General features: G+C 44.8%; 1 protein-coding gene and 1 long non-coding RNA gene across 2 annotated transcripts in view; one reads left to right on the top strand and one right to left on the bottom strand.

Annotated features, from left to right (window-relative positions):
• The window catches only part of angpt1 (angiopoietin 1), a 41,422-nt gene extending 28,470 nt beyond the window's left edge, over positions 1-12,952 (top strand). Inside the window, exons 7-9 of the mRNA XM_047019743.1 lie at positions 1,322-1,488; positions 10,818-10,948; positions 11,193-12,952. Coding sequence (XP_046875699.1) covers positions 1,322-1,488; positions 10,818-10,948; positions 11,193-11,356 — 462 coding nt within the window. The 3' untranslated portion in view covers positions 11,357-12,952. The remainder of the gene's footprint in view (positions 1-1,321; positions 1,489-10,817; positions 10,949-11,192) is intronic.
• LOC124467459 lies at positions 11,947-13,856 on the bottom strand. The gene is made up of 2 exons (XR_006956080.1): positions 13,661-13,856; positions 11,947-13,524 (listed from the first exon to the last, which is right to left on the bottom strand). It is a non-coding gene; the product is annotated as an uncharacterized LOC124467459 (long non-coding RNA).
• Between the last annotated feature and the right edge of the window lie 528 nt (positions 13,857-14,384).

Below are 14,384 nucleotides of genomic sequence, written 5' to 3' on the forward strand. Positions count from 1 at the left end.
TTGCTTTCCAAAACCTTTGTTCTAACGCTCCGACTGGCCGTGGACTCATCTGCAGCCATGGTTCCGATGAGTAGCGTAGAGGTTTGTCTGTGAGGGAACATTATGGTCTGTAATAGCCAGGGAGAAACACTGGGGAGTCACTCCAAACCCACGTCAGCCTATAGCCAGGGCTCTGGGGGGAGTCGGAGCCACAGGGGCTTGGCCTGCACAAAGGCCAATCTAAGGAGAGCACATCGGGAACATTGAGTAAGAGTCATGACCCAGAGTCTCTTTCTCTCTCCCATTCTCCTTCTCCCTCTTTGTGTCCCTCTCTCTTTCTTTCTCTCGCTGTCTCTCCATCTCTCTACCAGTGTTCTCTCACTTTAGATCTCCCTCCTTCTTTCTCTCTCCTCTCTCCCTCCATCTCCCTGTGCCGTTATCCTCCACCCACACAGCAGGACACGTCTCAGCCCAGAGGAATGCCCGGTATTTACTTTGTCTCTTCCCACTCCAACAGTCACCACACACACTCGGCACATTCACACACAGTAGAGTCCACTACCCACGTCCCATGTGCCCAGAACATCTACTTCTACCATCTCGAATGGAACGGTCCCGTTCATTCAGAGCTGCGATGTCATCCCATTTCTGATTATGCAGTCATACTTGTGCATACACCGTGCAGAAGTCTAAATGTTACTGGAGGAGTACACAATTGTGCCATTGTCATTTCGCTCAATGGTGTTGGGAAAGAGTTTTGAGTGAAAGGAATGAAAGAACGGAAGGAGAGAAGTGGAATGAGGAGAAAGGATAGGGGTGGATAGGGTAGAAGGGGAAAGTGCAGTATAAGGTGGAGAGGGAGGAGGTGGAGGAGAAGAGAGGTTGAGGTGGGTACTTCGTTCAGCTGGTCTTCATTTATATTCTCATAAACAGGTATGGCTGTTCAGTCAGTCCTCCAGGGCGTTCCACTGTATGACACGGGTGTAATGTTATGTTGTGTTAATACAATCCTGCTACTCAGTTTCTCATGCCAGGCAGAGCTTCACTTAGGGCAAACCGCCATGTCTGTGAACACAGCGAGATGTCAGACACAAAAGCCCAGTCTCCACTCACACCAAATTGGTTTGGCCCATCCATTCTAATAACATCATTGATCCCTCCCAACGAAACACTGAAACCAGCACCCCAGAAAGTTGCGGTTTGACAGTAGAATTCTGCACTACAGTTCAGGGAAAAAAATGGGGGATCTGAAGTGACAGTCACTTCCAACAAACCAAAAGTCATCACAATGAATCTGGTTTGACTCAGGGCCTGTCCTCCTCCTCCTCCCTCTGTGTTGCAGGGGTTCGGCTCCGTGTCTGCTGAGCACTGGCTGGGGAACGAGAACGTGTTCCTGCTGACCAGCCAGCGGCAGTACGCCCTGAGGGTGGAGCTGACCGACTGGGATGGACACCAGGCCTTCTCCCTCTACGACCGCTTCTACATCGGCTCAGAGAAACACAACTACAGGTGATTCTTTTTTATTAAACGTTACTTACATCTTGTGAATTTAGCTGTAGTTTTTTATGCATAACCACACACAAACAGTGCACATGTTAGAGTAAGTACAGTCAACAAAGTTATCAAGGATCAGAAGCATAACAGTCTATCAGTCTCTCTACCTGTCTTAGTGCCAGGTACAGTGCAACAATAACATCATATTTTGTAATACTAAAACAACTAAAATATAACCCAACAGAGCTGTGAGCATAAATCTTTGCACCCTATCACAAACACACATTGAAGCTTTTGCATAGACGTTCATAGATCATGTGTGGCTGAAATTGACTATGGTTTTAAGTCATTTTTTAACTATCTTAGAGTTTCTCTGAGACTATTCTTCCTCTGGTTTCTCCTCGATGCTTACATTTTGCGATCCACACCAAAAACGTCCTTTTAAGGGATACTTTGTCCTTGAGCGCGAGGGGCCTGAAGTGGTGGTGTTTTCTTTAGAGAGGGTTAAGTCCAGCACACAGGCCTCCTCAAACTGAGGCAGATGCCTGGAAAAACTGCTGGAAATTCCTCAACGTTGCAGAGCAATCACTTCTCTCGGAGAGGAGATGGTCTGACAACTCCAATTGAAGCCAACCCGTTGGATCCACGCTCCCCTGCGATAAGGAGGTCCTTTAGTTTGACATGTCCTCCTTTCAACTCCGGCAGGAACCCTGTTTGTTTTCCAAAGGCATTGCCTCCATTTACTGCAAAGTGAAGGGAGACACTGAGGCCATAGCTTAAAAGCTTTCACTTTAAAACCTACCGCTTTAAAGTCCAAAATGGTGGTGTCAGGTGCTGGGCCATAGCTAGGAGCACCGAGATGATTGTCATATTGAATTTGTGGGAATCAATCTGAATCATATGCGATGACAGGATTTGCTTTAAGACTTTTTCCTACTAAAGTGTTAGGAGTTTACTGGGTCTGTCTCTGTCGGCTCCAGCAATGTCTTTCATATGTAAAACAATATGGACTGATCAGCCAATGTGTTTTGAAATTCAATGCAAAAATATCTCAACCACTGATTCTGGCTTAAACTTAGACTGCATTGGCACTTATGAAGAAAGTCTCTCTCTCTCTCTCTCTCTCTCTCTCTCTCTCTCTCTCTCTCTCTCTCTCTCTCTCTCTCTCTCTCTCTCTCTCTCTCTCACACACACACACACAAAATCACACATACATATTGCTTCATTAATTGTGCCACAAACACACTGTACACTTTTCCTCATCTGATTGGAGTGTTGAGAGGGCTTTGAAGATGGCTCCACTCTGCTCTGTTCACGAGAGCAGGAATCTAATCAGCACCCTGATCTCTAGAAATAGATTTGTTCTTGCAAACACTTCTGGCATGATAATCACACATAGCTTCTCAGGGCCAAAATAAACGAGGGTTCAAGCCCCCTAACAACCTGAGTACAATTGTGTCCGGTTGTCTGCTTGCTCTGCCTCAACACAGTCATGCTACACTTTGAAACACTCTGCGACAGGTTCTTCAACTCCCATTTGCTGTTGTGGCAAGCATGAGATTGTAGTGGTAGATACAGCCTGCTGTGTTTATATTTGAAGTTATTTTGGGCTTTGGCGGTTGCAGGGTTTACTGGAATACTCTAATCTACTCCAACACAGGCAGACACATTTATTATGACGCATAAATGAAAATAGCGGAGTCATGCGCAGTTAGACGCTAACACACACATAAACACAACCACACGTCTCTCTTGCTCTCACACACACACAGAAACAAGACCACAAGCTGAGGCTCTTGCATCAGTAATCTAGCAATGAAAATTCTGCATTGCCCATTAATCCACATTTATCATGCACAACATGGAGGCCTGCCAGTCAGGAAATGTTTGCTTTCTGCCAAGCAGCTTCTTGGTATAACCTAAATATAACTTCTGATGGAAATTACTCCCACATTACTCCCGCAAAACCTGTGATTTTTTTTAATTAATCCAGTAGTTAGATCATGTACACAGACTGTCAGATTTATGACTACTCCCACTGTCAGGCCCAGAAATACATGCTTCAGACTAGCCAACACTACTTTATTCAGCTTCTGTCCAGCCGGCTAAATAAGAAATGATTAACCCAGAGGATGATTTAGAGTGTAATCTCTTCGGGTCTTTTTTCTCCTTTTTCTTGTGTCCTTATCTGTCGCTCTACTGTCTTCTGGTGGCAGCACTGTAGGTTTTCTCCATGTTGTACTAGTTCTGTATTTACAGTATGAGCACTTGGGGCTTAGTGCACTGTGACCACATATATAAATACACAATGGAGAGTGAAAGAGGTACACAATGATTAAGTAAATAGCTTGTGAAACCATCAGTGTTATTTTTCGGTGTTGTGTTTGAGGTTCCCCTCATCTCAGCGGCTTTTCTCCCTCAGAACAATACAGAAAAACACTCCATCACAGACCAAAGTGGTTTGTCTTGGGAGGCTGCTGGTGGATGAAAAACCTGTAATTCACTGACCCACAAATAGTTTCCTGATGACATTCACAGTATCAACACATTTCTTTTATCACACTCATTCATCAACATTTACTGTACACGTCACTAAACGAGGCCTCAAACCTTCATTATGAAAGAGATTGATGTAGGGAAGAAAGGAGGAAAAAGAGACAGATATCTATCTAAGAGGACAGAGAGAGGGAGAGTAAATGTAGGCACACAGAGAAGGAAAGAAGCAGTACGGGAATGATTGAAAAAGGAGACATTTTGTTGCAAAGGGGAAATTGTATTAAAGCTTCATGAGAATGACCCATAACACCAGCCATATCATATTTATATTTTCCATAACACAGCTGAACATTTTACAAATCATTTTTCATTATTCAAATGATTGATCATTTGAAACCAAATCCAACCACCCTTCTTTTAATGCACCTCGCAGAGTATGAATACTCAAATCTGAAAATGTAAAAAATCTGATTAAAAGATTTCACCACTAATTGTAAAAACGTCAAATGATAGCTTGCTTCATAACATGGCTGGCAGCCCTCCTGAACCACACTCGCTAGGTTGTAGCAGGATTCAGAAAGCAGTACTGTAACATTGCCAGGTCATGCTAATGCTTTCTACAAAATAGATGTGTGCGTAATTACATTTAATAGACGTCTTTTGAAGGTTGAGGAGGGAGAAGAAAATGATAGCTGTGAGTAATCACTCTCGTAGAAAACGATGCTTGTAGCTGTTTAGAGGCTGTTCCATGAACCAAAACATTAGTGTTGTAATGAGGGACAACAATTCCTTGGGCCGCACATTATGGTTACTTAATTACCAGTAAGTTTGTGTGTGATGCCTGTACGTGTGTGTCTGAGCTTTGCAATGTTCGAGCTTGTGTTTGGGCACGGGAATTTGTGCGCCTGTGTTTGCTTGGTTGTGTAGTGTGTGTGTGTGTGTATATGTTGTGGGGGGTTGTGGAGAGGGACTGCAAGGAGGTCAGGGATACTATTTCCGGGGGGGTCAGTTGGCCATGAGATAGTGCCACATACATGTTGTTCCTTAAGGAGGAGGTCAAGTACACCGTCATTATTCAGGGGTCAAATCTGGTCATGTGAGACATGAACTCTCAACTCCGACCTGAGTCTAAATCCATTAACTGCATGGACAGCAGTAGCATAGCAATACTTCAGTGATTACTTAGGTAGCCAACTGTAAAAAATTACTACAGTGTTCTTTCCTAGTCCAAAAACTTTTAGAGTATTTTCCAGAAATGTTAATCTTGTTAGTTGAAGCCTGCACGTTCAATGTGGGTCAGTAGATTTGTGTCTGTGTATGTTTTAAGGTGCTTTTTAAGCAGAGATGTGCGTGTGAAGATTTAATACAGCTTCTTAGTTCTTGAATAAACCATCATTTCCCCCCAAACACGTTCTGTTTGAAGGCTGTGCAGAGACACGTAGGAGTGAAGCATATGCACAGACACAAGTGAGGTTCACAGCTTCGCTAAAACACTCCGCTTGCCTATATGTTTATGCTCTCAAGCAGCTAGCTTGTCTTTATTCAATATCCTTCCTCTCGGTGCAGCCAAGTTGCTAAATCCAGGGATTTCTCTGAATGCTAACGGCCAGATCCCATGGAGAAATCAGACAGAAATCTCATGCTCTGAAGTGTTTGATGTGAGGGATTGGGAGAGGGTCTTGGCAGAGGCTGGTTTCGAAGAGGCTGTGACCTGCCTTGTCCTAGGCTCACACTGAGATGGGGGGTGGGGGGTGGGGGGGTTTGGCTCCAGGTCCCCCACCCCCCACGGAACACAGCTACAGGGGGGCCAGGTTACCAGACAGCGTTACCAGCATGAGTCTCTAATAGACTGCATGGAAGAACAACTGGGTGGCTGGCTCCTTCATCAAAGCATTAGACGTAGATTGTACGTTTGGGTTTGTTAAAGGTTAAAGCTCTAGATGGCATGTGCTCTATGGGACGCAAGTTAATTACATGATAAAACAGTCTTCATACAATTGTATTGGTGCATTGGTACTTCAGTCCTCGCTAGGAAGTCATCCATTGGCCATGGTAATTGACCTCTGCTATGAGCCAATCAAGCTTCAGTTCAGCTGCATAATGATTGCCAGGTGTGCAACAGCACCCAACGGACCCACAGCATGCTTGATCGTGTCCGGCACTCATTGAGATAAAAGGGGGCCGACAGACTAGGTTGAGCCGTGTCAGTCAAAAGATCAAAGATGTCAGTTTTGAAAGTCTATGCCACAGTAGGTGCCATGTTAAAGCTTAAGCACGCACACACAAACACAAACTACACACACACTTATATAACGGTGAACATGTATGTCACACATGCACACACAATTTAATAAGAAACTTTATAGAGAACGCAACCTCTGCACAGACTTTCAGACAGTCACAGAAGTACGTTGTTTTACAACACACCCGTAAACATCTCCAGAGGAATTATTTCATGAACTCTCTGTAGGACAGCAATATCCTCTATTTGGGCCAAGTCCTTTTCGGTAATAGAACATGGCAGTTAAAACAGAGAGGCCCTGGCCTGGCCTCATGTGTGCGGTGCTGCGTGGAGAAACAGACATATTTATGATATTCTTTATTCTCTACTGTTTGGGGAGGACGTAGTGTGTGCCTTGAGCAGAGTGCAGTCTCTGATGTATAGAGGGCTATGGCAGGCGTGACTTATGGCACTTTGGGCCTTGTGTTTATCCTGGGGAGTGGAAGTCCATGTTCCCTCACCCTGGGTGGTAGCTGCATGGTAGTCTTCTAGAACTGACTGTGACCGTCTCTGTGCTGCAAAGGCCTAATGGTATCGCTCCCTTTCTCTGTCTATCTTTCTCTGTCTCCGTCCCTATCTATTGCTGTGTTATCTCTCTCCATTCTCCCCTTGTCTTTCCACAGGCAATACAGTGACTTTCAGGGTTTCCATTGGGTTTCGAACAGAGAGTAACTAATCAGAGTGAAGCTCTAGATGTGTCGCTAACAGGAGCTAGTGATTGTCCATTAAGACATGACTCATCACGTCGTACCTTACATAGTCCCTTTCACACAACCTTGTTTTGTAGCGTCAGGCACCTTATTGATTATAGACACTAGTCACTTATTCAATTATGCAATCATTCCACCCACATGGTCAAGTCAGTCTCAACCAATTAAGAGCGTAAGCAAGATCCAAGCATTTTGAGAGCGTTTTCACAACATTAGACTGTTCACCAGAGCATTAGCTCATGCCATTATGTCTCATTGTCTCTCTCTGTCTCTATCTCTGAATAGTTCCAGTGTTAGGTATAAAGTACAGTCAACACATAACACAGTATTTACATTGAGAACTGGAAGAGGATAAGACTGCAGCCAAGAAGTGAGACCTATGTTTAGGGCCCAAAAATAACCACAACGTATTTGTTCTGCGTCTGTGTGCTCTGCATTTGATGTAGTGCTACCCTTATATTTTGTCTCATGTATGTTGGCATCAGCTTTACAGATATTATTACAACATGCCTTGTTGGTTTTGTGCACTAATAAGGACATTTTGCATTTGAAACAGTTTAATCTATTTTCAAAGGAAAAACTGGATATTGATTGTGTGCTAGATTGTAGAGCAAGTAGAGAAAACTCAGATCACTGCTGAACCACGTCATTTTTTAAATGATTGCCTGTTATCACAAACATGTCACAACCATCCCCGTATGACCCCTGCAGCTCTGCTTACTTCCCACACATGTACAATGCTCCTGAGCATTGACTCGTTGAAATCATCAACAAAGTGTATTAATGACGTGTGGCAATAGTGACTTTCAAGGTTTTTATTGGGTTTCGAATGTCATTTATACATGGCAAGGAAGGAAGACAAACAAACCAACATCCCTTATTGGATGAAAGCTGGGGAACAACGTGGCAAGACCCCAAAATCTCTTCCCGGGGGTGTCATTGAGCAGGCTCACATCACCTTCCCCCCCTCCAATTCAACATTTTGTTTATTAATGAGCCTTAGCCAATCAAATTTACACGGTTATTCCAAGAAAGCCAATCAGATTGGCCCGGGGTGCATTTGAGAGGTAGGGTGGGGGTTGCAATGGTTACACAGATGTTTAACCCTCCGGATGAAGTGCAGCTTGAGACTAGACAGGCTAAACATCTACATGTCTGCCACAGATAGACAGCAGAACAACTGCACTCAGAGCAAAAATCTGTCCTCCTCTTGAGCGACTGGGCTGTACTACTTAAATCGGCCTACTTATCACACAACTACATAATGGCGCAAGCAAGAGAAAATACAGATGTCAATAGAGTTGGATTAGTGGTCTGGTCTAAAACAAGACAAGCACCCCGTAAACACAGAGAAGGCTAGTTTGAGGGGTGCGTCAGTGTCACACTGGATCTCTCATTTGATGATGTGTCTTGGCACTGTCTCTGCCCAGTTTTTTTTTTTACAAACGGCTTAAATGTGTGGCCACGTCTGGTCTTTATCAGGGCAGTAGCAGGCTCTATCCTGCATGGACTGGCTTTCGGTTTTATGGGGATGTGGAATTAGCTGGATTTGTGTGTGCCCGTTAAGTGAGCCCAGGTTGGATCAGTAGGGGGTTCTGGGCTTGGGTATGTCCCACCCAGAATACCATCCAGCTGTTATCCCTCAATCATGTAAAACCTTAGTTCTGTGGTAAATTACCACCAGCACAACACACAGTATCGTCGATTAATAAGATCCCAGAGCTGATCCAGGTGTGAGGTCTGGGCTGTGTGCTGTGGCCTGGATCTCTGCACTCTGGAAGAGACAGGATGGTGCTTTTGCATGTGTCACAGAGTATGGAGTTTTGGCACACAGGCAAACATGCCTATACACATGGACTGTATGAACAGTGCGTGTACACACACACACACACGCGCGCATACACACTTGTGAATACATGCAGGCACACCCACCGTTGCATCCCATGTTGAACAAGCACACACCTTCCTGCAAAAACAGTGCTGTGTCCCATTTCCACATTTTCCTTGGTTGTTCTGACATTCTGGAAGTTGTGCTACAGACAGACTCTGATTAGGTATCTGACTCAACCATACATTTGAGTATTATGAGTATTGCTTTAGCGGTGGGGTGATTTCCCCTATGTGACACCGTCACACATTTTCTCCATGTCCGAGTCATCCATTGACACAGCTGTCTAAATACAGGAGTCTCTCACGTCAAATGACTTTCCTCAGGAATCCACATGCCAGTGTCTTCTAGGGGAAACGCCAACATGACTTCTTCCGAGTTGGGAGATTTTCACGCAGCCAGAAGTCTCTTCACGCAACCCCAACCCAAACCCCAACACAAACAATAGAGAGAAACACTGAAACGTCATTCAAATCATCACAAGAAAAAAAAAATATTGTGACCTGACATAGTAAGATATTGCCAACTTGTGAGCGAAATTCTCTGGTCACCCTTTCCCTTGTCCATTCTTATGGACAGGAATCGATCTCAGGAAATTACTAGGTTACTCGGTTTTCTCTGCCTGTGTGGACCTAATTCGTATGGTCTTTCAGTGCTGTTCCCTGGGTTAGGGAGGGTCAGAGCAGTCCAGCACTCAGAAGGAGTTCCTAATGATGAAGGCCGTCAGCGGGGTGGAGAGAGGAACTACATCATTAGGGTTAGGGTTAGTCTGGACTACCAGAGATTTCACAAGCGTTGGACTCTCCCTTGTTGGAGTCTTTTACAGTTCACACATGCTCCAACCGAGATCTGAGAAGTGTGTGTGTGGAAGGAGGAGGGAGCATATGGGTGAGTGAGAGATGATCTTGACTGTTTTTACACTGGATTTTTGCTTAGATAAGATTCTAAGATTAGTTGATCTTTTCCACGAAGATAGCACTGAGTATGACACACACACCCACACACACACACACACAAATAACACTACCTAACCCCTCCAGCCCAATTCATCCCCCAGGACCCTCCATCCTCCAGCCCCGGTGCCCCAGACAGGGGCTCCTGTGTGCTGCCCCCCCCCCCTCCTTCTGCCAGGCCCCTGGATCAATGTGTCTCTCAGCAGTGCAGCTGGAGCGCTTTGATTTACAGGTTCCACATGTGGAGGTTCCACACAGCCATCCCTTGGGCCCGCTGCCATACTGTACCGTCTGCAATATATCGCTTAGGGTTGCATGTCTGCATGTCTAGAACTTAATATACTCTCTCACGTACTCATTCTCTTCCCATAATGAAAGCAAGGCCCTTGGTCAGTGATAGTCTCTAGAATGTGGTACCTTCACACAGGAAGGACAGTAGGCACAGAACTTAAAGACCGAGAAAGAGAAAGACAGGGACATTGTGTACTTGAGGCATACACGCCTACACAACAGGCCTGCAGGCAGAGGGGTGGTGTGGTGAATGGTATCTGACTGAACAGCAGCTGGCTCAGCGTTTAATGACTTGGTCTTTGTTTTCAGATCTGTCCCGTCAGGGTCTAAACAACACGTTCAGGGGCACACAGTCAAAAACGTGCTTCCCAGATTTCTCTGTCTCTTTACACCTCTGCTGCTACCCTTCTTTCTTTCTCTGACTCTCATTTTCTTTACTCTCCCCTTTGTGCATATCCTTCACTGTCTGTCTGTCTGTCTCTCTCTCTCTTTCAGTTTGCTGAGCTGATGCAGTCAATCACTGCTGAAAGGACAACTCTCTCAGGAAGTCTCTCACTCAGTGTGTTATGTCTTCTCCCTCTTCTTCATTGCTTGCGCTGCTCACATAACCAGAATGTCCTTCTCTTTGCCTGCCCCTCCCCCCACCCCCCCTCTCCCCGGGCCCTACCCCTCTACCACCACCTCTCCATCGCTCCTCATGCCGTTCTTCTTCCTCCTCCCTCCAGGTTGTTCTTGAAGAGTCACAGCGGGACAGCCGGCAGGCAGAGCAGCCTGGTGATCCACGGGGCAGACTTCAGCACCAAGGATGTGGACAACGACAACTGCATGTGCAAGTGTGCTCTCCTGCTGACTGGGGGTGAGTGCAGGAAAAGACCCTCAATAGTATGGGCCATGTGACCCGATTGAACACCATGAACAACGTACAGTAGGAGAGAGATGATAACGTTGACCTATTTCAGTCCGAGCAGCATTCTGGCAGTGGCACACCCACAAGGTTTGTATCTTTAGTTCCATTTGCACCACGTTTTTTGATCACTAATGTGTTCCCTTTCCTTTTTTTCCCTCTCTTTTTCTCCTTCTTCATTCCCTGCCTTGGTAAGGTTGGTGGTTTGACGCCTGTGGCACGTCCAACCTCAATGGCATGTACTTTATGCAGGGCCAACATGTGGGCAAACTGAACGGCATCAAATGGCACTACTTCAAGGGCGCTAGCTACTCGCTACGAGCCACCACCATGATGATCCGCCCCCTGGACTTCTCCTAGGAACTCCTTCCCTCCTCCATGCATCACCCCTCCCTTCAGCCTCCAAGACATGCCAAACATCAAGCTGTCGAGTTGAGACGAGCCCTCCCTGGTTCTGGTTCCACTCTGTTGCCTTGTCTCTTTACACAAAGGTACCGGGAAGTCGTCTGGTTCGCTCACTTCGGCTGCCATTGTCTGGTACCTGAGACTGCGTTCTGAGATACACACACAGGAGAAGAAGAGGGTAGGAGGGGCTGGTGGAACAAGAAGAGATGCTTCAGCCCATAGCTAAATGATCTGAGAGAGGGGAACTCTTATTTTGACGGACAGATAGACTTTTTTTTAAAGCATACTCTGAACTGATGCTTCTTTCAACTGTCCCTCACTCTGGACCTGGGGACTACTGCTGGTCTGTTGACTGATCCATTTTTAGGCTTGGAGCTGATGGTCACATGGCTCACGTTCGGTTTAGACTCCGAGACGACACTATGAATCTCAAAAATAATTTTGTGCATCTGGGATGTCCACATAAGCCATATGGGAGATATTGAAAGTTTTGCGCAGAATGATTGGGGACTTGTAAATGTATTTTATGTTAGATTTTTTATTTGTATTAGAGCTGTACACAATTACCTAATGCATTTGGGTTTATATGACCTTTTGTACATTACCTTTCTATGGACAATAGAAAAACCACAAGCTTACAAGGTAACCTTGAGTATGAGAGGTTTGTCTTATATGGACTGGTCTAGTACTGCAACAGTTCTGAGAATGAGCTTCGGCCCATGGTTTTGCTGCCACTTACATACTTGTTGTCCTGCCAAACTTTTCTGATTATTTTATTAAGTTCAAATGTCACGTTATTATTGGATTTATTTGTATTTGTCATTGGCGACGTACATGTATATCCCTGCCAAGGTCCAAAAGTGATTGTGATCCATTGTTCTAAAAATGAGAAAATGAAAACATGGACACAGATGCATTTATATACAACGTAGAAGCATGTTGTGCCAGTTTCAGCTATACTTTTGTGGTATACTACTATTTTGTGTGCCACTTTGGGTTATTGAAGGTCAATCTATGACCTGTCAATATTTTTCAACAATACCATTTTTTTAACACATCCCCTATGAATGTTGCTTTACATCAACAACCTTATTGAACTCTCTACCCAGACTGTTCATGTTTCTCTGCAATGCTGATCAGATCTCATAAGTGGACTCAAGGATGAAATTAAGGATGCATTGGTTTTAGTCCATGTTTAATGATTATGTGCACATGTATTGCATAACTACAAACAACGAACGAAACAACAAAGATTCTTAATGTTATTAAATGTTTATATTACAAGAAGTTTCAATGGAAGAAATGCTCTTTGTATCTGGAATTCATAGAACTTAGTGACATACTTGCAGTAAATAGTATAACTTTCCTGAGGAAAGCGCTGCCTTTTGTTCCTATTCCTCCAGAACCATAGTGGTGGTTTGAAGTAAGCATACAACATAGACATTATAACAATAGTCGAGAAATGTGCCTTCAGAGACTGCTGTTACCTCAATTTTACCATTTATTTAAACTTATTTTGTAACAAAGTGGTCAATGTTGTGTTAGACAAAATAAAAAAGCATATGATGCACAAATGTTTTCAAGTTTTTTAAATTCAATTTCAAATTCATAATTCACATTTATAATACACAAAAATTCATTCCCATAAACTCTCTAACCCATGTTTCTAATTTGACTCAGCTCAATTCTCTCCCTTTCAAGACAATATTTTGCTTTTCACAGCAGCACATCGACACACTCAAATAGTCATTAAATGACCGCACTGACAGGCAAACAAAGCCAGGTGGCAGAGTGAGTAGTGTCAAACAAAAGTTGTCTCACAGTATACACAAGCAAAATAAATATAATGTTTAGGAACTTTTCCAGTGCCCATAAAGCCGGCAGCCATTGGGTGGATAATGTTTCAGCTTGTTCTTTGTAGTGACCAATAGTCGAGGTGTCAAACGAGGCTGTCGGAACGTCCATAGCTCTCCATGGCTGACATTCCTGGGCCTAATCAGAGGTGAAACAAATGGATGCTGCCTGCAAACCACTACTTATCCTTCAGCGCCTGTGCTGACCTGACACCCCGGCTGGAATGTGGGCTTCACACAAGAGCAGGAGCAGAGAGGGCAAGGGTGAGTCTGTGCACGCACGCACGCACACACACACACACACACACACACACACACACACACGTATAAACACACCAAAGCAACAGGGTCAGTTGTCAGTGGCAAACTTCACTCTTGCCAAGAGATTAACACGATGCATCCTTACCGGAGGTGTAGTATGAAGGACCACTCCACAGTGGTGAGACGTAAAGAGGACAACTTTTAACAGTTGACAGATTTTCTCTTTTTTTCCCCATTACGAAAGGGACAACGTTGATGCCTAACCGAGAAGAGATGGGCTCAGCTCCAGCCTCGCATATCTAGGATGTAAGGTGAAGTCAAGTCTGACTTCAGTCTCCCCCTACCCCCTTCCTCCACGGCCAGTTGGCTGAGCCGAAGACAGATCACTTCCTGTTTGCTGAGGGCGGTGGGATGAGGGAGGGGGGGAGACGGTGAAGCAAGAGGGTTCCCCAAGGGAGGCTGGGCCTGTACTGCAGACCCTGCTGGGCCAAGGCCAGATCAGATAAGGGGGGGGGGGGGGGGGGGGTATTACCTGCAATGTGAACACAGAGAACCCTCTCACTCCCCTGAGACCACCTACGCACATGCAAAATGAGGAACAGGCGGAAATGGAGAATCTATTTTATGAAAACAGAACATGTCTTCTAAGCCCCCCATCATTAACTTTAAATGTCAAAAATTCCTCCTCGCTTCCGATTTATAAGATTGTGAGGGAAGATAAATCTTTGAAAAAACAAAATCTGAATAGGATGCTCAGACTACTAAGAAAGATTCTGGAAGTCATCCTTAGAGAACCTTGATGTCCTGTGTGATACAATAATGCAGGATGCAGACATCCACTCTAAATGAGACTTGAATGGAAGCATTTC

This window comes from Hypomesus transpacificus, chromosome 4, assembly GCF_021917145.1.
Source record: "Hypomesus transpacificus isolate Combined female chromosome 4, fHypTra1, whole genome shotgun sequence".
NCBI lineage: Eukaryota > Metazoa > Chordata > Actinopteri > Osmeriformes > Osmeridae > Hypomesus > Hypomesus transpacificus.